The 26236-nt window shown below is 43.1% G+C and overlaps 1 protein-coding gene across 1 annotated transcript in view; it reads right to left on the reverse strand.

Annotated features, from left to right (window-relative positions):
• The window catches only part of LAMC1 (laminin subunit gamma 1), a 104233-nt gene that overhangs the window by 13157 nt on the left and 64840 nt on the right, over positions 1-26236 (reverse strand). Inside the window, exons 3-20 of the mRNA XM_015586246.1 lie at positions 23588-23718; positions 21222-21388; positions 18580-18768; positions 17663-17780; positions 17179-17277; positions 16945-17081; positions 16419-16541; positions 16141-16330; positions 15726-15838; positions 12992-13213; positions 12682-12870; positions 8506-8751; positions 7875-8028; positions 7133-7275; positions 5963-6141; positions 4737-4893; positions 1035-1240; positions 522-601 (exon numbers count right to left, since the gene is read on the reverse strand). Coding sequence (XP_015441732.1) covers positions 522-601; positions 1035-1240; positions 4737-4893; positions 5963-6141; positions 7133-7275; positions 7875-8028; positions 8506-8751; positions 12682-12870; positions 12992-13213; positions 15726-15838; positions 16141-16330; positions 16419-16541; positions 16945-17081; positions 17179-17277; positions 17663-17780; positions 18580-18768; positions 21222-21388; positions 23588-23718 — 2843 coding nt within the window. The remainder of the gene's footprint in view (positions 1-521; positions 602-1034; positions 1241-4736; positions 4894-5962; positions 6142-7132; positions 7276-7874; positions 8029-8505; positions 8752-12681; positions 12871-12991; positions 13214-15725; positions 15839-16140; positions 16331-16418; positions 16542-16944; positions 17082-17178; positions 17278-17662; positions 17781-18579; positions 18769-21221; positions 21389-23587; positions 23719-26236) is intronic.

Below are 26236 nucleotides of genomic sequence, written 5' to 3' on the forward strand. Positions count from 1 at the left end.
AAAAAAATTTTTTTAACTTGAGGCCCTCAATAATTTAAAGTCTTCTTAAGAAATTACCTTACACTTAATAAAAAAAAAAAAAAGAAGGAACAAAATGGTCTGTTTTCTTTGGCTGATTTTCAAATGTACTATGGTTAGTATATGTTTTCTATTGAAACGTGAAAAATAAACATTTTGGTTAAAAATTAATTTTAAAATATTCTGAAATAATCATTAAATTCTACTGAGCTTCTTAGTTACCCATTAACTTCAAGGTTTTGAAATATGTTATGGTTTTCTTTCAGATGTACAAATATAATTCCCCTTCAAACCATCATATTCTAATATTCAAAGTAAATATTCTAATTTCCAACTAAAGGGAAAGAAAGAGTACATGTAGCTGATAACATTTCAGACAAGAGAGCAAACTCTGCAAAAGCAGGTCATGTGGAAAGTGTCTGGGGGTACGGCACGGGACGACATGTCCTCACCACAAGGAAAGCCCTAACAACCATTAAGCAGACATCTGGAGGTTACCATACCGTTCAGCGAGCCTTCGGGCCTCTTCTGCCAAAAGAGTCATGTTGTTCGGGTCCCTTGTAGACTCTGGCTGAGCGACTGACTACAGAGGAAATATACAAAGCACTAATCTTAAAGGGCTGAATTATTTAATTGTAATAAAGGAAGTGTCAGAACTAAATTTTTATTAGCGTCATTCGGCAAAATGAATGCCCCTTCTTAATTTCAGACATCTTTAACATCAGCAGCCTTGATTGTAGCTTATTACTTCTATTTTCAGTAAAGGAGAAAGGAAGCCTAGTGCCACAGAAGGAACCAAGCTGGAGAAAGGACCCAGGTGGCCTTCGGTTTTTATCTAGCTCCTGATAACTCTTTCGTGACTACTATGAGCAGGGTGGCTTTCCTGCTTCACGCTGAGTGGCAAAAAGACACAAGGAGTCAATTTAGCGGAAGGAGCAGTCCACTGACATAACGGACTTGCTACACACCACCAAGGGACAGCCCTGGCCCTGCCTCAGAGCTGCGCCATCACTCACCACGTTGGCGACGGCGATCTTTGCCTTCTCAAGTTCTCTGGATGCGATTTCAATCAACTGCTCTGTGCTTTCTACCCGGGCACGTGCTTGTTCAGCCAAGTTGTCAGTCTCTTCGATTGTGTTCCGGATATTCTGTAAGCGGCTAATTTGGCTGGATAAGGTGTTATTCACTCTCTGGAGGCGATCCATCAAATTGTGGTCTACATCTGCAATGGCATGGCAGAAGAAGGTGCATATATTATCGGGGGAGCGGGGGGAATGTCATCTCACATGAAATCTGAGGCTCTGCTTATCTTTCCTCTTCCAAATATGACATTTTTCTGCCGCATTTTCCCTAAGCCCATCAGCAGAGCCTGTCAGCCATCACCGTACCTGGCAGTACCTCCACTGCCTATGTGTCTGTCCCATTTCACTATGAGCTCCTCTTTCTTAGTCATCACTATGTCTCCACAGTGATTAGCAAAGAGAAGACACCCAAGAAATGTCTGATGAAGGAAAGATTTTGGTATTCCAGCACATGATGGAGTTCATCATAAAAATACAATGTTGTCAAAGCACTACCAACTCTGAGAGCTGGACGTTTTTCTAAACTAGGAAAAAAACTAGGTTCAAAACAACATTCAAGTATGGAAAATTAAATTCATTTTGTATTTTAAACTAAATAGACTCTCACTGCCACCCCCGATTCCCTGGTACATTCATGTAATTTCTTCCCAATTGATTTCTGCTTTTGAATAATTCTTCAAATTGTTCTTTATTAATTCAGCCCATTCAACTTAAATCTCATACCCAAGTCCTAATAAATCAAAAGATAAATATAAGTCCATGCACATATAATTCTGTCATTATTAAAATTCTCAAATGTCATGAGGTTATATCAACAAATGAGAACCATTAAATAAGTCCTATTCAAAACTGACTACTTCTTATTTTCAGCATGATGCTCACGGTTGGCATCTAAATTTCCCAAGGAATGTAAAAAAGATGAGAGGTCAAAGTTAAGATCAACAAAGATGCATAACAGGTTAGCAACTTGTCAACAGGACCACCAAATCCACATGCAAAGCTGGTGTACAGCAAAATTCTTGCCTAACTATGTCCAGTGGTCCTGCATGATGATTACTTAAACAAGTCTTTGACAAGCTAAAGATTTTTTAAAAAAATACAAAAGATAAAAACAAGTTTAAATCACAAGAAATCATTTAGATTTGCGAGGCAAAAGCAGCCAATTAAGTTATGGAAGCCCGAGCTTCAAGAATGTAAAAGATATCAATCTCTCTGGATAGTTCTTCAGAGAAACAGCATCGTTAGAGAACAGATAACCTAACTGGCAGAATCACTTCAAATGCCTTGTGTCTAACTGCAAGACCTAATTGCATCATATAATCTCCTTTTAAAGCTGTAGCATAAACACATGTTGAAACTACAAATGACTACTACTTAGGGACAGTTGAAAAGATAAATCATTATGAAGCTATTTTCATTCTTGGCTGGTTTGAACCTCAAGTAGAAAAGGTCAGCCAGGAACCCCATGAATGAGGTCTAAGGCCGGGGTGTGGGTGGTGGTGGTGGTGGTGGTGGTGGTGTGGATTATAGCCCCGGCCTCTCTATGTGCTCCCAAAGCTGTCAGAAGCAGCAGCCCATCACGCTGCTCAAGGGAAGTATGATGGCCATGGCTCTTATCAGAGCTTGTGTCCAACAGAATCACCTGCTTGGCAGAGGAAAGCAGTCGCTGTGGCCAAAAGGAGCTAGATGTAGCTGGGCTGCACCGAGAGGAAGGCCTTAGAGGAGGGGCGGTACTGGCTGGCCACCCTTTCTTGCCCCTTGACTATATGTATGTGTTGGTGGTGCCGGAACCAGAGATGTGTGCAAACCCCATCTCTCAGGTGGACAGATCAGCACTTAAGAATGACAACTCCACATTCGATTCTTCAATGTATATATCAGAACAAAGGTGAATTTGTAGTTACAAGAGAATACATCAATGACAAAACATGTGAAACACTGTTGCTAAAAAATGGATATCCTAAAAAAAACCCACTGCTGTTTATACAAAATAGGAAACATTTAAATTCTTCTTAATATATGTTTAAGACTTAAAATGTAACAATCAAAACAAAAAGCAAACACCTTCATAGAATGGCCACGTGCAGGGCTAGAGAGCAGATAGAGTCATCAGGGGGATTACTTCAGAAACTATATGAATGTCAAGCTAATGTACTGTATACTGGAAACTGATCATATGATAAAATGAAATGCTAAAAAAACGTTTCAGGGAAAGGAAGTGTTCAGAAATAAATTGTTTCAAAGTAAAAAAAAAAAAAGAAAAAGCAAACATCTAAAGTTATCATAAGCTATCAACCTCTTTTTTTTTTTCAATTTTTAAAAATTTACCTCATAGAACAATTTCTGAACTTGCATATAAAAATTAAACAAACTGGCCCAAAACAGATGCACCCACTAATTCCTTCTCTACCTTAGTGATTTTAAAAAATCAAAATTCTATCTACTAGAGACATTACAAGAAGTAAGCACTGTATTTAGTTTCTGTGGACCTGTACACCACCAGGAAGAAGCCTCTAACACCAGATAGATTCACACACCAGACAGGGAAGTCGGTCACTGTGGTCCCAAGTGATCTGATGTGATGCACACTCACGACGAGTGCCTGTGAACGCCCGCGCCTCAGTGATGGAAAGCCCCAAAATAACAAGGACCTCAGCCAGATATAGAAGGAGCAATGTTTTCTTCGTGTTTTCGTTATTTGTGTTTAGCACAAAGCCTGGCATACTACAGGCATTCGATAAGTGTAGAAAAGAACTTGTCCAAATTTAGAAAAAAGCTTAATTCGGAGAGTAAGAAATAAAAACAAAACTTTGAAGTGATTTAAAAAGCAAGTAAATTATTTTAAATAACTTTTTTTTTACTTTCAAAGTTTTAAAAAACCCAGTTATCTTTTAAAGTCAATAAAGTATTTTAAAATAAATTGTTTTTTTAAATCATTAAGTCAACCCCTTTTCTGCTTATCATCAGCCTCATCACATAATGTACAGAGAACTTATCTATCAAACTGCAAATGACATTAAATATACATATAATGCATAAAATATGTACTTTTATATAACATTATTAGCACATTTGTTTGCTAATTAAACAGAAAATTTCATAAGTAGGCACTAATTTCTAATCTTTACTTTCATAAATACTAAGTTCTATATATTCAGTAGCTGGTCAGTACTTGAAGACCACGATTTTTCCTTACGAGCCAATCTGAAAAGATATTTCTAAGAAAATAAAACAGTACCTAAGATAAATTCTCACTCAGAATGATAGAAAATCAAAGTTCAAATTTTCTACTTAAAATAATATACACCCAAAACATATATATTTAATGCTTTTTAAAAACTATTTTAAAACACTTCGTTATGGAACAGATTTATGAAACATTTAAAATGTTAACATCTAATAGTTTTTGATGTGTTGGGAGAATTATTTTATGCTTACTGTGTCTTAAACCAGGAAGTTGACATGTGCTTGTATTTTTACAAATTGTTTAAAAAACAAAATAGTTCGTATTCTACAAATAGTTTTAAAAAATTGAGCAAGTGTTTTATAAAACCATACTAATTCACCTTAAATAGGGGGCCAGCTCTAGAGATTGGTCTGCCTCAAAGAGATTACCCACTGTTTGGTCACATGTACCTTTGACATCCTGCGCCTCACGAAGAAGGTCCATAACCTCTCTCTCTGCTTCCTTTAGTCTATCCTCAAAGGCTTGATCTGTCACCACCTCATCCCCAGTTCCAAGGTTTGCTACGAGGTTCTCTAATTCTTGGAGTTTCACTCGATGTTCAGCAACCTAAACATAATGAAAGAAAAAAAGGGAAAGACCGGACATACAAGTGTTCCCGAAACTCGATTATACTTCCCGCAGCAATAACAATCAGAGGCCACTCTGTACCATGTGGGTCTATACACTCTACTCACGTGTGCTTGTGAATAAATCACATGGGTAGTTTTTCTTTCTTTCTCTGGCTTCAAAAGAAAAACTCTCGGGCCCATTTCTTTGACTTTGAACACTACGTGATGATAAATATCAGTTCCGACCTCTCCCTTGCGTTTTAGATCACTTTCTTGATAGATATATCTACATCCAAAATTATACTCTTGATCTTTCCCTCTTAAATCTGTTCTGAGTCATCTCAATAAATAATGCCTGCAGCTCCGTTAAGCAAACAACGCAAGATCCACCGTGATTCTTCCCTTTCCCAGTCCCTGCCGCCTCTAACGCCGTGCCCCTCAAACACACGTATTTACCCAATTTGAACGAGGCTTCCCCTTTTGCTCCACTTCTAACCATCATTCTTCACATAGAAATCAGAGTGTTCTTCTTAAAAAACAAGTTGGATTTCCCAGCTTAAAACTCTTCAGTGCGTTTCCATTGGGTTTGGAATAAAATCTAAATTCCTGACTATGGTCAATATAGTGCAACATAAGCTTTCTCTGCGGACCTCTCTAGTCTTATCACAAACTGCTCTGTCCTCATCCAGCAGGCCCCAGACACCTTCCGGCTTCAAGGTCTCTGTACCCACACCTCCCTCTGCCCGGTACAGACTCCTCATCGCTTGCTTGCTCTTCTTGTTCTAGAGATCTGACCTTAAGTACCTTTCCTTGGGGAGGCTTTGTGTAGAGTCGTCCCCCCGACTCCCAGTTACTATCGGCTCGTATTCTTTCCGGCACTTATCCCGGCATTTATTTAATTTTTATTATTTGTCTCCCAACAGGAACATCGAATCTTTGAGAACAGAAACTGTGTTTATCTTGTTCACTATTTTTTCCCTCTAGAGCTTAGTACACAGGAAGTGGCCCTTTAATGTCTGCTGAATGAATGAATGAATGAATGAATGAGTGCGCTGTTGCCAGCTTACCTTATCCTTTACCAGCCGGTAACACGCAGGGCATTCTTGGCAGCCGGGCCAAGACCGATTGTAGAAATAGTTCTCCTCACATCGGTCACAGCGATTTCCCACGAAGCCTTCTCTGCATTCACAGCGACCGTCGTCTTTGCACTGGAGCGAAACAGACCCCTCAGGGTGACAGTCACAGGCTGCAGAATAAAGGGAAAAGAGAACACGATAAGGAAAAAAAGGAAGAATGAATTTTCTTTTCACTCGGACTGTATCGATAAGCGGACTCTACCATCATTATAAGTAGATGGGTTTTTTTCTTTTTTTGAAAAACGGGCTGACTTATGAGAGTTTAAATAGTTAAAAGTCTTTCGCAGAGAAGACAGAAATTTTTACAGCAAAAGTAAATTTTAAAGTCAAATGTGCATCCTTTGGAGGGGGCGCATTTCATGTTACTTAATAATTATAGAAATTAATCTATTAAACTAATCGGTGCCCTTTCATGCACTTTAAGAATTCATCTCTATCTTCCTCTCTCCGTGTAAATATTTCTCTCACTCAGGAACTAGAAAACCCAAATACTCATGCTTATTTTGTATTCTTGTACAGTTGTTTTCTCGCTTTGTTCTCTGAAACTGAGTCAATGACTTATGCTGCATTCCACGGGAGAAATGAAGGAATTCAGAAAGCAGAAGCCCAAACTGTTCTGGGGCCTAATTCCAGGCCAGTGTTTATGCCAAGGAGGAGCAGATGTCTGTGTGCAAGCACACCAAGACGGCCCCATGGGTGGGGAGCAATCGGCCAGTAAGTCAACAAGCACATTATGAGCAGAATCCCTCGCTGTTCCATTCTTTGCACTAAGAATATGATCAATAAAAAGCTTTATTAGGCACAGGAGAAAGGTTCGATAATCAAAGGGAGATTTTTTTTTGGAAAAAGAAAAGACTGGAAAAAGGGAGAAGCAGGAGCACCATAAAAGACGACGTAAATGAGGTGGTTGCGGAGAAACGAGAGAAGCTCTCAAGCTCTAATATTCGATAATATTCACCGAATAAAGCATCTCTGCTGACTTAGGGGCAGCCCTGACCCTGAGCTGTGTGGTAGAATGAGGCTGCCAGTGTCCTTTCTGGACTTTTGGGTCTCACTGGATTTCGGGGAGACTAAAGAGTTCATGCCACCAACACCCCTTACGTTTGCAGCCTTCAGGTCCAAACCCGAAGTGGTTGACCTCGCAGCGCTCACAGTGCTGACCGGTGATGCCAGGCTGGCACTCACACTGGCCGCTGCGGATGTCACACTGCCCATTGGTGGAACCCAAAGCATGGCAGTCACACCTGAAAGGAACACATGACACTTCTCAGGTTAAGAAAAACAGACTTTAAGCAAACTTTTCCCCGTTTCAGCACAGGTCTGACGGAATCTGTATTAGAAAACAAAATGCTCAGGGCTATAAAGGCCCTCAGGTTCCAGTAGTTTCCATGGGTCCTGTTCGGAACCCCTTTTCTAACCTAACCCACGCAAACACGGTTGTTCTGCTAGTAAAACCGCCACCAGCAGCTCTCCGACCTGGTGCCACAGAGGCCACCAGTGACCAGCGGCTTTGAAAACAGGAGTCCCCAACGGCCACCATTGCCACCATATAAGGTCTGACTCTAAGCATCTCAGAAAGGACTTTGTAATTTGTGGGTTTTTTTGTTTTGTTTTGTTTTTTAATGTTGGTCAGGTGACTCACACAGCCGGGGCCACTGCCTTCTACTCTTCCCTCCTATTAGCTCAGTTACGACTGTCCGGTATTGCCTCGGAGGGCGCCTTGCCTGTATGAGCCACTCAAATCAGTCCTGAACAAAGTCAAGCCAGCTATAACTCACAAAAATTGACCTCTTTCAATAAGAAAAGCAAAGATGACTTCCACCGAAGGGACCTGATGTCTTACCTCTCACAGCCTTGCCCACCCTGCAGGTTGTAGAACCCAGGGTCACAGGATCCACAGTCCCGGCCGGTCACGTGAGGCAGACATTCACACTGCCCAGTCACGGGGTTACAGTTACTCTGCTGCTGCATGGTCCCGTAGGGATTGCAATTACAGGCTAAGGCAGGAAGACAAGGACAGCGAAAGATAGAAGTCGCCTGAGAGAGATACTAAAACATAAACAGTGCAAATGGACTCTTCCCTCATGTTGTCCAATACGGCAGCCACCAGCCACCTGTGGCTACTGAGCACCTGAAACGTGGCTGTTCTTGAGATGTGCTGTACATAACTACACACTGGATTTTGAAGACTTGGTGTGGGGGGAGAAAAATCGTACATCTCGATCATTTATTATTGATTACTTTATTATTGATCATGTCAGATATGTTCGGTTAAATGAAATATGAAAATTAACTTCCCCTGTTTCTTTAATGTCTCTACTGGAAAAATTTAAATTACATAAGTGGTTCGGATACACTGCTATTGAACAGTGCTGCGTCAGACCAGACAACTGTAAATATTTAAAGCGACCACGCGATGAATTCTCAGAATAAATGAGCAAAACTGTGGCAGAGCCTAGCTGAGGGCTGGTTACCTTTGCACTTGTCTGCCGGATTGGGAGCCAGGGGATTTCCAAAAAATCCATTTTTGCACCGGTCACAGTAGAAGCCGGCAGTGTTATAGATGCATTTCAGGCATTCTCCCGTCAAGCGATTGCAATTTCCGACTGCGTTGGGGTCGATGTTGTCATTGCACTGGCACAGGCGACAGAGCCTCACAGGGCCGTTTCTACCCAGAGGGTCTCCGAAGTAGCCGTCGTCACAGAGCTCGCATCTCTTACCTGGGCCGTGAGACAATCTGACGTTACGAAAGAAAGGCCTCAGACACTTCTGGTGCTGCTGGTTACAAAGAGTGTGCTTTACAAACTGCCACTGGTTACAAAAAGTCTAGTGTAACCGTCAGAGGCACGGCAACATGGTGCAGTGGATGTGGCCTAGGAGAGCCAAGGACGTGGGCTGCGGTCCTGGCATCGTGCCAACCCAGTGGAGTGACTTTGGGCACAACTCTATTTCCTTATTAGAAAGATAGCACCTGGTTTGTCCACTTCACTTCAATTATTCTAAGGATTACCCCAAATCATACACTACAAGTGCTTTATCAATGAGTTAGGCTTGGGGTTAACATTCATATGTTTGTTTTTGTTGATGATATCAAGAAAGATGAAAGATGACTCGATACCATAAATCTCCTATACAACAGGGTGGGTAGCACATTCCCTTAAAAGATCAGGGCACATGAGAATCTCTGTTTGAGCAGCGCCATCCAGCACAGAATCAGAGCATTTTAGAAGAGAACTTGGAGATTATCATTTGCCACTCACTTCTCTTACAGCCAAGGGAACAGAGAGGTTAAGTAATTTGTCCACAACCAAACAGCCGAGAGTCAGAGAGACAGAGGTAGAACCCAGGGCCCTTTCCACTGTACTAAACCCCTCGCTCCTCATCCTCCCCATTCCACTTGCCCACCATTATTAGCTCACGTTGGGTTCTTAATATTTCTGTAGCCAACAGAACCTGAGCTAGCTTTCCATAAAAACAGAGGTTTGTTTGTTTATTCACTCAACAAATGCTTACAGAGAGTCTGTTATTACAGGCATGCCCTAGGTTGTCAGAATGATGTGGTGATCAAGGTAGACAAGGTCGCCATTGCAGTAGGGAGAGATCAATCCACAGACATATCAATAAATGAGATCACTTCAGTTAGGGATAGGCATAAAAAGTTAAACAGAACAGAGCAACATGACAGAATGGTGGGGTGAGGGCTGCTTTAGATTGGGTGGTTAGAGAAAGCTTCTATAAAGAGGAGACACTTCGGATGACAATGGAAAGACAGAAGAAACCAGCCATGAGAATATCCAAGGGAAGAATGTTCCGGAAAAGCAAGACAAGCTTGTGGAAACAGTAAGAGCCAACTGCCTAGACCACAAGAAGGAATTGGGTTTAAATTAAAGTGCAGCGAGATGCTCCTGGAATGCTTTAGAAGTGATGAGATCTGATTTGCATTTCAAAAGTATTATCTTGGCTGCTGCGTGCAGAGCAGACTGTAGGTTTGCAGAGCGATGCAGGCAGAGATGGCAGTGGCGTGGACCAGGGCGGTGGCAGCGGAAGGAGGGAAAAGTGGAAAGATCTGAGATACGATCGATGACGCTTGCTGGTTGGTTGCTTCTGGGAAGGGGAAGAGAATAATCAAGGATGTGCCTGGGCTTTTCGCTTGAGCAACCAGGTGCACAGTGGTATTTTTACTGAGATGAGCAGCTGGGGAAGGAACAGGGTTGGGCTTGGAGAAAGAGAAAAATCGAAGATGTAGCTTGGATTTGCTTAAATTTCAGATTCCTTTAGCCATCGGAATCCAGATCACAGCAGAAAATAACTGGCTCATTGAAATCCACAAGACTTGAGGAGAGTTTGATAAAGGTATGTACCATCTACGAAAGTATGGACAGAGTGACGGTGTGGTACCTGGGCAGTAACTGAACAGGGGGGCTCCGTAACCTGGGCCTCAGGTGATGGGTGGAGGGAGCAATCGCCAGAACCTAATAGTTTCTAGCTTTTCTAGAAAGAGCTGTTTGAAGGGCACATGCCAGGAGCTGAGAGGAAGCCTTGGAATAAATACTCTGCCCTCATCCTCCTGCCTCTCTGGTTTCCGTATGTGACTCGACTCGAATGGCATTTGATGCAGTGCAAGCAGATCTCATGGGCGGGTGGGGGGACCGTCCGAGTGGACACGGCCAGGAGGCAGCCAGGCCGGGCTGAAGACAGATTTCACAGTCACAGCACAGAGAGGCTTGGAAAACTAAAGATGAGGTCTGCTCACCTAAAGCTGACATGAAAGCCCGAGGTTAAGAATCAGAAGGGATCAAAGGAGACCCAAGAGAAGACAGGGAGGAAGAAACCGAGGAGAGAGAAGTGTCAAAAAAGGCAAGCGGAGAAAACGTTGGGAACGAAGTGAGCAGTCAATGGCGTCCGGCGTCGCTGACACTGGGTGAGCTGAGGACCGAACACTGACCACTGCGGTCGGCAAACGGAGACCCCCGATGAGGTGGACAGAGGCCGGGGGTGGGGCGGAGGGAGAAACAGGGTATTGAGAGAGGACGGCGAGCGGAGGACCCTTCTCTGCCATGAACAGTTACCGGGCCCTCACCCAAGATCTTTCTCCAGATTAGGATGAAGGCAGCATTTCAGTTCTGCTTTTGCATCAGATAATTTAGCTAATCTCGGTCCATATTTAAAGTGTCTTGAAACCTGTGTTGAATAAAACTTAATTTAAAAAAATCTGGTAGAAAATCTAAACCAGAACTTACAAGTTAGCCCATGAAAAGCACTCACTCCACAAAATACTCTGGTAGCTACAGCCGGTCCACCTTCTGTCTCAGAGCAAATGGGATACTTACTAGACGCCACACAGCAAAGGGCCCTAGGGACCTGGGGTAGGAGGGCAGGGGGCGTCCAGAGAGGAAAGCCTTCTTGGGAAAGTGATGTTTCAACCCAGCCCCACCGAAGAGGCAGAAGCTGGCCAAGAAAAGGGAGGCGTGGGTAGGAAGAGAAAGCGGACTAAACACTCTAAAGAAAGAGAACAGCCTATGGCAGTCTGTCACACCTGAGGGATGACAAGAAGCCCAGGAGGGGCTGGAGCAGAGTGAGCGACTGGATGCGTGAGGCTGGAGAAGCCTGTGTGAGACTGCTGAGTCACTGTTTTTAAAAAGAAGAAAAAAAAAAGAAAGAAATTCTGCACTAATTTTGATTCCATATTTTCTCAACTACCTTAAGGAAATGATTGAACCTCTGTGTGCTGCCATGACCTTGTGCTCAGCGTGGGGTCGGTGAAGCACTGGAAGTACGAAGGGGCCTTTGGACGTTCCCCAACGCTTAAAGAAGGTTTCGATGAAACATAAGAGATACAGATGATTAGCTCAGTGTTTCGGCTTTTTGCTTATTTTCATGCTCTGTAGCAATATCTTGGGAACAAAGAGCTTGTAACGGAGTCGGAGGCGGTATCAGAAGCCTGGACAGAACCTCTCCGTCGTGTGGGGGCTGCAGCCAACGGATAAATGGGAACTACAGTCACTGGTGAGCTGCGGGCTCCTCGGCCAGTCAGCCCTGGGCAGTTCTAGGAAAGAGCTAGATTTATGTTTTTATCGAAAAAAAAAAAAAAGAATCGCAGATGGGAATACAGGCCTATCCAAAGGTATTAAAAAAAACCCATGTTTTCCCAATTAAACGTGATGGGCTTTGATACACTGAAGGGACTGTTAAAGAATGTTAAGAATTGAAAAACTACCACTTTACATCAAGAATCCCAGGATAGCCCCACAAACTAAAAATCAAGTTTGGGTTCTCGTCACGGGAGGGGGAGCACACCACAGCCACCATCACCTCCGGAGCCCGGAGCCCAGCCCCACCAGTGGCTAGCCTGCAGCCTTGCTCATGTAACTTAACATCTCCATGCCTCAGTTTCCCTGGTTAGAACATGGGGATCGCAGCAGAACCTACCTCACAGGCTCGTGAGGATTAAGGAGGCAGGACACGTTAAAGTGCTCGGAAAAGTACCTGGCCATAAAAATGTTAGGTGTCGTTAGCACCTGCCATGAAGTTTATAAATCCATAATAAACCTTTGCCTACTAGGAAAACCGTCATCATTGAGCCAAAGCCCATCCTCCCGAGGTGTTTTTATAGGGTGGAACCCTGAAGGGGTCTGGAAGAGCCGACTCACCGGTCGTGCCCGTAGGACAGTTGGTGCACACCACCTCCTGTGTCTTGGGGACGACGGCACAACTTGAGCCCCCGGGACATGGACAGGGTTGGCAGTCGGAGGAGGTGCCCAGGGATGAGTCTCCATAGTACCCATCACTGCACCGCTCGCACTGCGGGCCGGCTGTGTTGTCTCTGCAGTTACAAACACCTATTTGGAGAGCAGGCATGAGAACACGGGCAAGGACGCAAGCGAGTAAGACGACGGGCATTTCCCCCCGACCTGCTAGAGAGAATTTAGGTCTAGCGGCCCCCGGAGGTCATCTTCTCACCTGTCTCAGGGTCACAGGTCTCGCTGTGCCCGTTGCAGGCGCACGGCACACACGGACTGTATGGCCCGAGACTCGGAGTCTCTCTTCTGTAGCCCGAGAGGCACGTCTCGCAGAACTGCCCTCCGTACCCCGCGGGACAGGTGCAGGCCTCCACCCACGTTGCAGGGACCCCAGGCCCAGGACGGGCACTTGCCAGGGTGACATCGTCCAAATATCCGGCACCTGCGTGTGGTGTGAAAACAATCACTGAGCTGGCTTCCGGTTTCTAAAAGCTCACGAAACGTCAAGACCGTTAGAGTAACCAGACCCAAAATGCCAGAGACGATCAACCATTACTTTATTTCATTTATTCGAGAGGACAACTAGAAAATAGCATTTAGAACAATCATGCGGTCCCTGGTGCTGATAAGTGTCTGGAATGATGGTAGAGCACACTTATATTTTTAATCACACACACAGACTGGTGGATTTTATAGTTCTTCCAATCACCAATATGAAAAATCAAAGGCACTGAATAATAACCCGGGACAATTAGGGATCAGAGCAAGCATGTGGGGAACGGAAAGAGTTTAGGTCTGTCGCCGTTAAGCAATGTTTTTGTTCTGCTGCTGCAGGACGAGGAAGCAGCGAAAGCACCTGTCAACAGGCGCCACTCGATTACATTTTTCGCGCTGTATAAGACAGCGAAAATGACAAGTTCTGACGCTCAGGGCTACTTTGACAAATACGCAATTATTCCAAAGCCATTATGCCACATATCACAATGCTTTCCCATTTCCAGAAGAAAATAAGAACAGAAAAAGCCTTATACTGGCTTAGACAGATGGTCCATCTAACCTAACAGTGCCTGTGACAGCCTCGGCAGGGACATCCTGTGGAAGAGGCAGGCCCTGATTATGTCCTCATGTCTCCTTTTAATTTCCATTCTACTCCTGTCTCTCGCAGACTATGTTTCAAGTATTTTTCCCCATGTTACGAAATACCACTTGTTGCTTATATAATTCGTAGCAATTGACAACCTGAGGCTAAAGGATGTCTCTTCTAGTACTGCCTTGAACTTAGTGAACTTCTAATATGTTTATGGTTTTGTTTTGTTTTGTTTTGTTTTTTCCAACAGTTAGATCCTGAGATACATCTCCACGGGTTAATGTGCTTCCAACTTTAAACATCCTTAAGTCTTCCCACCCTGAAAGAACTCTTCCTTCAATCTTGTCCCTGCTCCCGAATCAGTCCGCTTCTTTTTCTTCTCTTGCAGCCAAACTTCTTAAAAGAATAACCTTTATTTTACTTCTTGATCTTCAAATTACTTATCAAAGCATGACAATCTAACTTCGGTTTCAATACCTCTTAAAAACAAAAACAGACCAAAACCTCACCAATGACTCCTTAGTCACTCAGTCCAAAATCCAATGGTATTATCTTCCTAACTTTGTTGTTTCTCCTCCTTAAAATTTTATTTCTCTCTAGAGTCTCAGGTCATGATCCTTAAATAGCTAGGTTTCCAGAACTACATCTTCTTTTCTATTTCTATATTTTCTGTCCTATTTGCAGGTTTAAAAATCGCTGCCCATATGTTGACAACCTTTTAATTCTAGATCTCCAGTACTAACTTCTTTCTAAGCCCTAGATCCATATTTCTAACTACTACTTAGAAGACATTTTCAACTAGCTATTCATGCAGGCTTCTCAAAAATCAACACATCTTAGAACTTTGAGGGCATTATGCTAAGGGAAATAGACTGAGAAAGACAAATACCATAGATCTAACTTAATGTGGTCTGTAAGAAAAATGCAAAACAAAACAATGAATTCATAGATATAGAGAAGAGATTGGAGGTTGCTGGGGGGAGGAGGGGTGAAATGGGTGAAGGGAATCTAAAGGCCTAAACTTCCACGTATAAAATAAATAAGTCACGGGGATGTGATATATATAGCATGGCGACCATAGTTAATAATACTGCGCTGCATGTTGGAAAGTTGCTGAAAGAGAGTAAATCTTCAAACTTCTCATCACGAGAAATAAGTTCTGTAACTATGTATAGTGACAGATGTTAACTAGACTGATTGTGGTGCTCAATTCTCAATAGAGACAAATATTGAATCATGACATTGTACACCTGAAACTAATAAAATGTATGTTAATTAAAAGAAATCAACACACTCGAACTGCTGATGCTACACCCACGGCCACACCACCGGTCACACTCACCTTCCCCAAACAGTTTTACTTTGCTACAGAAAAAGGTCCTCATTAAAAAAAAAAAAAAAAGTTTATAAAAAAAAATTTTAAAGGCATCCTTAAAACTGCTTTGTTTATCTAAAATTATAACGAATGGTCATTCAGTAATTTATAATTATTCATAATTTAGCCAATGGTTAAAAGCCTTGATAATTACATAGCAATAAATAAAAAGAAATGAAGGCTGAGCAATGCAAGCCAAGAGAATTACATTTAGAATTCTTAGAAGAATCTATTTATATGTAATGTAATTGCAATAGGCTTACTCATTATAAAACAATGCTGTTTACTAATTTTAGCAAATTTTCTCCAGGTCCTTGAAAGTCGTTTAAAAAATACATCATTTTTATACATAATTCATGTATAACGAGGTAGTTTATACCACTTCCTTAGGCTCCGTATTATAGTATTAGGACTTTGGAAATAAACTGCATTATTATGAATCCTTCTACCTAATCGTATTTTTAAACAATTCTAAATTATATCATAACTTACTTCTCTCGCTATAGGTCCCACGGATCTTGATAGAGGTCAAATTGGTAAGGAGCTTCTGAAATTCAAAAGGGGTCAGCGTAGGTCTCCAAGGATAATCTGTCGCTTCGTGGAGCCTGGAGAGAAAGAAAGGGCCAAGTCTGGAAGGACAGTTCTGGGTGCTGAGAAAGTATTTCTCACTCGGTTATGCCACCGACAATGCAATACTCTGACGATCTAACCAAGTCAATGAGCCTGCTGCTCTGACAGTGTAACTGACAAGGGGATAGATAAGCACAGGGAAGGCTCCCTCTCACAAAGTCCCTCTCAAACACAAGAAGTTTTCTTCCACATTCACCTTGAGGCCCAATAAGCTTATATAAAGAAACCACTTTCATAATTCTGGCCGTGTCAGATTTTACAGAGAAGATGGTCTTACCTGAAGACGTACTTCACAGTGGTCTCACTCGGATAGGAATTGCCCTGAGCAATCAAGGGCACGGACACTCTGAGGCCGGCGCCCTCAAGCAGCAGGTCTTCTGCAGAGAGGCGAGTGTCTCGCCTGTCCACGCGAAAGGAGAAGGAGAGGTTCTGACCATAACTCCACACCTGCTTGCCCAAGAACTTCGCTGGAAGGCAGACACAAGGGTGCAAGATCGTGAAAATGAGACTCCAGGGGAGCACGCTTCGGCCAGAATGCTTTCCAGCCTCACTTACCAGGAGCAATGAAGTATCTAGGAAAGTAGCTGTCTGAGATGACGGCCACATCCTGCCTCTCGGAGGACCACTCCAGTGATGCTTCAGAGCCATCCCTTTGTTCTGCACGCCACCCATCCTCATCTGCAACAGAGGATGAAAATGTGAGAGCCACTGCATCATAAACACCCTGAATTCAGGTCCTCTATGTACCACGAAAATGTACAGAAAGTTTATGGAAAGACATCAATGCAAGTTTTTGAATAAACGGATCCTTACAACAGTGCCTATATATGCTATATCCCTTAAGCTATATTTTGCTTTATTTTCTATAACATTTATACTCACTACAGTATATTCTAAAACCATATGTACATTTTCATTAAACTAAAAAAAAAGCTGAAAAAGAAAAATCATGTGCATTAAAAAACATCGAGTGCTGCCACGATCGAAATATCCTCAAAGAGATATTGATATATTTTTTTTTAAAAAATACTGTAGGAGTCGTCTCACATTTCTAGGGAACAGAAAGAAAGGTCTAAATTACCAGTCTGGAAGGTAGAGGTTATAGGATAAACACTGTAGCCAACGGCATTTGTACAGACAGAAGAATGGCCAAAGCAGAAACAGGGCGTACAGCCCCTAGGGTTAGATGGTTCCAGATTAAAAAACCCAGGTTTGCATCTGAAAAAGATTAAGACAAAATCAGGCATTTTTTTTTTTTGGACTGGAAATCTGATAACAAAGAAAACACAATACAGCTTCAGAAAGGATGCGCTACCTCTCACAGTTGAAGCCTTCGACATTGTCTTTGCAAACACATCTTCCTGTTTCAATATTACATTCGTCGATGCTGCCAGAAGGATTACATGAGCATGGCCTGTTGGATGGAAAACGGAACAAAACAATGAGATAAGAGAAAGGAGAAAAGAAATTCCACTCTTCAAGTCAACCTTTTGTTTTACATGTTAATAGATCTTTTTAAAAGAAGAAATATGTAATAGAACAAAATGAATCCTAAAGTTTTTTTTCTACTTGGATTTGGTTTCAGTCAAGGATACTCATTACATTTAGATATTAATCTAATATCTTGATCTCTGTACAAAACAATCCTGGATCATCATTACAGCTAGAAGTCTCGAATCTTGCTGACAATTATTTTGGAAAAAATGTTCGTAACTGCTGCATAAGCCGCAAGGTCTGTTATTATGAATCAACTACATTTAGCTTCTGCCCCCTTCTTTTGGTTTTGAAAAAAATCTTACCTGCACCCTGCCTCAGTGAGAGAATGGAATCCAGGCTGGCAATGGTCACACTTGTCGCCCATGACTCCCGGCTTACAGCTACATCTGCCATAGCTATCGCACTGCGTGCTGAGAGAACCTGAAATTTAAAGAGCCTGTCAACCACCAGATATGTAAGCAAAATTAATGTCAAAGAAAGAAAACTGGTAACTGAAAACATTGCCGGAAAGCCAGCGTCTAAACTCTACACGATTCCAGAGAGGATAAAGATCAAATTCTAAATCAGAATTCTCTCAAGATCATACCCTTTTGAGCCACGACATTTTAACTGTCCAGACAAACACCCTACTCATCAGTGCCGAACAGCACTAACAAGTCACTCTGTACCGGATGGTCAACTGGACAATCATCAGTCACGTGTCGGTGGGAAAGCACAGGCTCCTTCAGACTCGTGTCCAGAACTTAAGTATATACCAGCTTGAACAACAAAAGTAAAGGTCAAACTCTTGAAAGAGTAGAATGGATTAAGAGTACATTGAATATTTCTGAACACACACCAACATGAAAAAGCCCAGCCCGCTAAGGATTTCAGACTAAACAAAATCATCAACAAGGAAGAACTCACGACGCGGCTAACCTTTTACCATCGAAGTTCAGATGGTCTCTATGATCTTGCTGCTAATTATTTACACGATCGTCACTCAGGCCAACCCCAGTTTTATACACAGCAGGAAAATCATCTGGAAGTTCAGCTTGGTTAAAGCGAGCGGACGTGCGGGGTACAGGCAGATCCTGAGCCGTTTACATGTTACGACGATGCACGCATCTGCACCTGGCATGTGCGAATGCCTAGAAAGCGGCCTTACTGTCTGGGGGCTCAGGGATGCCTATTTTGTCTTTCGGCCCCCGAGGTGAAGCGGATGCTTCCTGTCACTTACCAACAGGACTGCAGTGGCACGGAGAGCAGGCTTCCTTGTTCCCAAGGCGGAAGAAATTCTCCCGGCACCTCTCACAGCTGGCGCCGTCGGTGTTATCCTGGCAGTTGGTACAGTGGCCACCGTGGCCGGTGGAACGGTATAGTTCAGGGTCGAAGTAGCACTCCTGTGATCGGCCATTGCAGTCACAGGCTGTCAGCCGAAACACAGGGGTTAAGTCGGATCCATGTTCCTTTACGAATAGCGTTTTACAAGACTCAAAACCAAACCATAATTTCTCACGTCCCTGGGACAGATAGGTGGTGGCGGGATACGAATGACCACTGGATACATTGTTCATTAAAAAAAAAAAAAAATCAGTATGTCGATAAAGGGTTTACAGAGCCAGGTTATCGGCTAAGAAAAGTTCATCCTTCTCAAAAATAGCGTCATCATCAAATATAAGGGATTTCTCTAGTTAGAAAGGACTCTCCAGGTAATTGATCATATATAATAAAAGCCAAGTCAAACTACGATTTTCCTGAATTTTATTCCTTCATCCTAATACCAACCCCAAGAACAAAGTGCCAATTTATATACCAGCCTCAATTTACCTGAACTTTTCAGGCCTCATATGGTTCAAATACATTAAGATACTTTCAAAGTGCCAGATTACTTGCATATCCAGAGGAGAGTAATCTGAGACACATGAGTTAAGATCAGTGCCTCTGTGGATGGAAATCGAGATCCACTAGGTACGTCCATCCACTGGGGGTGCCACGATGCCAGCCGGGTCATCCGTTAAGCAAGTAACGATATTCCCTACAGGGCACGACCATATTTTAAGAACAAGTGTCTATAGTTCCAAAATTCTTTATTACATTCATAGTAAGATGATTTTCTCAGAATTATTGATTCTGCCCATAGGATAGGAAGTATCTTGAGCACTAAATAAAAAAGTTTTATTTGACTTGTGATAGATGAGGAAGTTGTTTTAAAATAATATTTGAATATAAAGATATATTCCTTTTTTCTTCCTTCATTTACAATCAGTTCTTTTATAGTACTATACTTGAAAACATTTTAGAAACTCGAATCGCTGGCACCGAAAATTAGAGTTGTGTTAAGGAGCTTTTATAGCTCCCTCTGGCTCCTTCATTAGCTGTTTCTCTTCCATCAGGCCTCCCTAGGTTATCCCACAGTCAACCCGGCCAGCCCCATCTCAACAGTCTGGTGCTTGGAGACTATAGGCTAGAATAGTTCCCGAGTCCACACTGTTCTAACCCGCAGTTAAAGCACATGCTTTGGCTGCTTCGTCATCAGCTGGTAAGAGAAGGCAGCTGTAATTATCTCTTCAGCAGCTCCAGCATCAAGACAATATTGTAGTATTGTCACAACCTCCAGAAGTGCTGAAGGGACCAAGGAGGAAAGCAAATTGACTGAGCTCCTCATCAAAGTCCTGTAGCTACAGCATTCAGTTCATGTGCTAGTGGGAAGCTGGCAAATATACGTTGTACTCGGTTTTCTCATGATGTTTTTGGACAGTCTCTAAATAGGACCATGGCACGAAACAGAATATTTTCCAAACACATGTGTACTTTTATTTAGATGTCACATCTTAGGAGTATTTCATTCTTTCCTTCGCCAGCCTTTGTCATGTAGCTTCCGACACTGAATACTACAGTTCAGTAAAAGAAACCCAAGCAAGTGCTTAAGAATCCTGGGAGAGGCTATAAAATTTATCTGCAAATCTGGGATTTGTTGAGAGAAAGACAAAATGAATAAGAAAATTTGCTCTAGGCAGCTTATGGAAACAGTCATAAGTTGAGGTATCGATTCTTTCTCAAGGTTTCCACCAATAATTCCTGCAAGTTCAGAATGTCATCTTTCTTATTCTTTTAGTTACCAAGAGAGTATGATTATGAAATAGTTATAAAGACATAAAAAATTATAGCTGCTTTAAAAAATTCTTATTTTTAAGTCCTTGGCAAGTCATAGGACCACATGCTTTCATAGTTCCTTCCTCCTGAGATTCTTTTATCTGTTCAGAATAAACCAAGCCATTGTGAAAAGATAAACAATGTGTTATCTCTTTCAATTTACCCTTTCCTAAGAAAACTAATATCTACTCTTCCTCCCAAAGCCACCTACTACTGCATGGTGGGAGTAGGAAGTCCTCCCCATTGTGAGGTAAAGGAAAAATAATTTTGATAAATAATCTTTTGAATGGCAGTCTTAGCCTAGAACTCATCGTACCTGACACATGTGAATCAATGACCTTGGCTGCTTGAGTAAATGACCTTTGGTAGGAAGAGGGTTATTTTAAAGGGCAACAAACACTAGAAAAAACCCTATCTTAGAGTAGGCTACATTGGCCCAGTATTTGGATCTAAGCAAAGTGCCGACCTTGAAGCTGCTGCCCCCATTCTGGAATGAGTGATCATGAAGGAAACACAAGCAGCACAGTCCATGTTTACAGCCCACTGCCCTCGTCTACAGCTTTCCTAACTGTGCATGCAGGTGACCGTTCTACGGTCCCAAAATGTGGAAGAAACACTGCCTTCCAGCGTTTTCCTGTCAAGGAGGAATAAGTGGAAGGCGCTCATTCCTTCTTCCACCTCTGGATGTCCTAAGACAGTTTAACGGACTGACGCCGGGGCACTCACGCAGGCACTCGCGGGCGCTCTCGGCAGTTGCCCTCCTCCACGGCCGGTCATTGAAGAAAGGAAGACACTTTTCACAGTCTACTCCATAGGTATTATGCTTGCAGTTACACACCAGCTTGCCAAATTCGTTCTTCACACACTCGCTTGCGTGTCCATTACATTTACACCTGGGAAGAGAAGAGACGCTCGAAAATACGAAACAGCTACCAAGTCCCAGGAATGGATGCAGACGCGTGATGTACACAGAGAACTAAAAACAACCACAGAACGTTCCTGAGTTTACCATTCAAAACTGTAAACTGAGGAACTGAGCCAGATTAAGTAATAGCTGTCTGAATGCGTGGTATGAGGAAAAAATAAATCAGGGAAAAAAAAAAAAAGTAGTTCTATTTAACAGGGGATGGGGCATTAACCAGACAAGAGAAGAAAGTTTCTAACATCTGAGGACATCTGTACGATCACTTCCTGAAGCCACACGTGTCAAGAAGCAGCCAAGGGCACTGGTTAAAAAGAGCAGGGACTCTGAAGCCAGGTTGCCTGGGTTTGAGACCCTGTCCTGTGACTTACTGATGTAATTTAACTTCTATGCTTTACCTGTAAAACAGGGATGATGACAACGTCTATTTCACAGAGTTCTTGGGAGGATCAAGAAGTTGCTTTACTTAATGCCTAGGACTGCACGGGCACATGACAAGTCAGTAATTATGTCAGCAATGATCGGCCACAGTGATTTCAAAGACTTCTGATCCGAAGGTAGCAAGAGACACTGGATCCTTCACCACCACATGCATCTCTGGTACCCTGACACTGCTCAGGCTGTTTGGGGTCAGAATGCCCCGAGCACACCTTCGATGCAGGTACAGCAGGAACTAAGGGCTCACGGAAGTCCGGGTGAGCACTACCGTGCACTCCAGGGCACTGACAAGCCCCTCACTGCTTCCTCAAAGATAGCGTTCAGTTCCATAGCTTCGGCTACCACTCAATAAGACACCCAAACACTTCTGAAACATCTATAGTAGCGGTCCTCAACCTCTATGACACCAGGGACCAGTGTTCCTATGAGAATCTAATGCCTGATGATCTGAGGCGGTGCTGCTGGCGCTGGAGAGCGGCTGCAGATACAGATGAAGCTTGGCTGGCTCGCCCTCCGCTCACCTCCTGCTGTGCCATCCAGTTCCTAACAGGCCATGGGCCAGAACTGGTCTGCGGCCCAGGGGTTGGGGACCTCTGATCTCCAGAGTAACCAGGATGAGTCACAAATTTATATCTCCAGCTCTCAGGCTTTTCCCAAGCTCCTTGACTGCTGCACAAATTTAGATGTCCTCCGTGACCTAAAATTTTTACATGTCTCCAACTAAACTCATCATCTCCCCAAATCATCTCATCTTCCCCACTTACTTCAATGGTACCACCATTCTCCTGATCATTAGACCTGAAAATCCTCTTTGACTAAATCCCAATAGTCCAACCTTCATAATCAGACACATCTAAATGTTCCTTTCCACTCTGCTGTCACCGCCCTCATGCCAGGTATGTGTCACCTAACACCTACACCATACAACACCATTAACAGGATTCTAAATTCGCTAGAGCACACTCTATTTTCACCTCGCTCACAACTAGCCCTTCTAACCCACTGTTTTGATATCATAGCCCTACTCCAAAGATGTTCATGATTTCTCATTGGTTACCGTTTCTGTCAACTTTCCCATACCAGGCACACTGTATACAAAAATAATGTTTCTGCTCGTCAGACCTCATGGTCTCATACAAGGTGGGGGAAGTCCAAGATTCTTTCTGCTGTCTAAGGTCACTGGCTACCAAACTTCTCTCTGGTTTGCAACATACAAATTCGTGTAAGAGGTTTTCCTTGGATCATGTAGGTTTACATCACATCACAAGCCCACCCTCCTGCACTGGACCCAGACATCCTCTCCACTCATCGAAATTCTGCCCCTTCTCCAAGGCTCAGATTAGAGCCTATCTGCTTCTCTAGCCTGACAGTTCTGTGGCGTTCTCTGACAAATGGCATCTTTTTACGTAAAACATGACACTGTACTAGTATTTAATTTTTCACATATTCACACACTGCCTGCCTTATTCATTTGTAGGATCCTAAGAGGTCAGGTTCTTCCCAGCAGGTGAACGTCAGCCTTACACTGCACTCAGTAGTTTCATCATGCCTACTATACAGCTTTGCACTTAAATGCTTAGCAAGAATTCACTAATTGTTAAGAAAACCTAATTACTTTGTTTCTAGGATAATGAGGTCTAACAACATTATTAATATAGTTGTAAACAAGTTGCTACATTCGTTTCTAAACCAGAGCTCCAATCGCTTTTAAAGTTTTTAACAGTTTACTTACCTACCACCCACAGCGAAATCGGAGATTGCATAATAATAGGACTTCAGAACTTTGGGGTCATTAAACACTTCGTCCCCAAAAGTGTTCAGGCGATTGAGAGTTACTCTGATGTCAGTGGCAGTTACCCATTCCTGTCAGAAAACAAAAACAAAACAGAAAAGTCGAGTAATGGGGCTGAAGAGGAGAGACATAAATGAGACAAAATTTTCTCAACAGTTAATGCGTCATTTAACGCATGTCCTTCCAGCATTAAATCTATTACAGTACCCAATGGCTCCTTTAATTTCCTAATGTTTTTCTCTTTCCTGACTCTTCCTTTCTTTGATCTAAATTGTTACTTTACCACTCGGAGTCCCCCAAAGCAGGAATAATGCTAGTTTCTTCACAAGGCTACTGAGAGTCTTAAATGAAACATACTTTTAAACGCCTAACATACATTAGGCATTCAGTACACATGTCCCTTCTCTCCACCCTGTATCCACACCCCAAATCCAGTCAGAGACACCAGCATAGAGCTCAGGTATCACCACACCTGTGCTAAATATCACTACCTCCTCCTGTTTTGTACCATCTCTCTCTCCTTCCAAAACCCAGTCCACTACTGACAGACCTGGGAGAGACACGCAAGTGTAAGTAATAAATTATTACACTGGCCTGAACCAAGCCGTGTCGGTCCTTGTCTTGAGCCTTCCCACAATTTCGCTTCTCTGTGAGGCCTTCCCTGGCCGCCCCAATTAATCGCTACCCTCCCCCCAACTCCCAATTTCCCTTCCCTATTTTATTCATATCGTCCGTTTTTGCCACCATCACCACGGGATTGTAAGCCCAACGAAGGCAGGCATTGTTCGTCTTGTTCACTGCAGTTTACCTAGTGCTTAGGTTCGAGCAGGCGCTCAAATAACATTCACTGAGCAAATGACCGGATTTGAAGAAACCACTACGAGTCGCTTGGTAGGTGCACCATCACGGCAGAGGATAGGAATGAAGGCTGTATGGGTTTCCCCTAGGCTTTAGGAAACCTAAGCACTTATAACAAATGCCCTTTCACTGAGCTAATCTTAGGCAGCTGTTTACGTCTGTGGTAGACTGTTACGATGATGACGACAACGAATGCTGTCTGCCAGCGTCCACACCCTGTGAATTCCCTTCCCACGCGGATCCTGGGCTGGGTGAGGGGACATGAGCAAACGTGACACGAGCAGAGGATGGATAAGCATTTGTGCGCTGGTACTTACCCTATCGGAATACTTCCACCGTCACGTGAAAAAGCCTAACCTAGCCTCCTGGAGGGTCTAAGACCACAGGGAGAGAGAGACCCAGCTCCCAGCTCACCTGCCCGTGGGTGAGCCCAGGGTTACACAGAACCATGAGAAATAACAACATCATGGTTGTCTAAAACTTTTAAGTTTGGAGTGGTAAATTACATATAACCACCTGAAGGTACCATTTCCACTGTAAGCCCTCTCCTGGGACCGCATCTCAGAATCACCTACAGAGACGTAACGAGCAAGGGCGTCTGTGTTTTTGGAAGACACCACATGAGACGGGGAGACATTCCCCTGACGAGGAACCTCTGCGGACACCATGCCGGACACCTGGCACAAAGCACAGCACAGGGAGCCCAGAGAAGCGAATCTCCATGAAGCCTCCACGTGTAATTAGAAGGGAGAAAAGATGATGACCTCACCACGTCCAAACCTGGAAGTCCAAGAACAACTCCCACGCATGGCCGTGATGTTAGGGACCTTTCAGTTGTCTGCAACGTAAGTAGCTAAACATAGCTTTGTGTTTAATGTTTAATATATCTTGTACAGCCTTCACCTTTATCACGGGTCTTCTGAATCAAAGCTTCTCAAGGGCTGAATCTAAGCCAATTTTTTTTTTCCATAATGGGCGCCTTAAAAAGAGCAGACTCTCGAGCAAGACTGTCTATGTTTTGAATGCCAGTTCTGCCCCTGAAAGCAGTGACTTAGGGCAAGTTATTTCATCCTTCCTGGGCCTCTGATTCCCCATCTGTAAATGGGGAATAATAAGAGCTGAGTTAATGTATCTAATAGATCTAAAGGGCTTAGCACAATGTTTGTCACGTTGTGGCACATTCTAGTAAAGTGCTACAATAAACGCTAATCGTTATTCTAAACCAATACGTGCTTAGTAACAGTCATATGCAACAAAACCGGGAAGAGTTTCCTCTCCCTGTCTGGCACGCCACAGAGGCAGAGGGAGCAATGAGGAGAGAGGCCAACTGCTTCTGCCCTCATTTTCAGATCAGCTAAAAGTCAAATCCGTGAACCCCCTTGGCAACTGGATATCAGAGCCAGAGCTCTTACATCCAGAGACACATGATTAACATTTCTGCGTAATAACACCAGCTAACCAAATCTACTGCATGTGCCCAGAGCATTTTTACCACATTTAGTCTCACGAGTTCCTGTGGAATAAACAGTGGCAAACATCAGAATTCCTATAGCTGGGGGAACTGCTTCCAGACAGGCTGACGAGGCATACAGTTAGCGAAGGTGCCAGAAAACCCACAGCCGCTTCACGTAACTGCTTTTTCCTACTGACGATACTGCTGCCTCTCCAGGACAGTAAAACGCAGTAATTTGTGTGGGGAGAAACAAAGTGAGCAAGTGTTTTCTGGCTGGT

This window comes from Pteropus alecto, unplaced genomic scaffold, assembly GCF_000325575.1.
Source record: "Pteropus alecto unplaced genomic scaffold, ASM32557v1 scaffold101, whole genome shotgun sequence".
Taxonomy (NCBI): domain Eukaryota; kingdom Metazoa; phylum Chordata; class Mammalia; order Chiroptera; family Pteropodidae; genus Pteropus; species Pteropus alecto.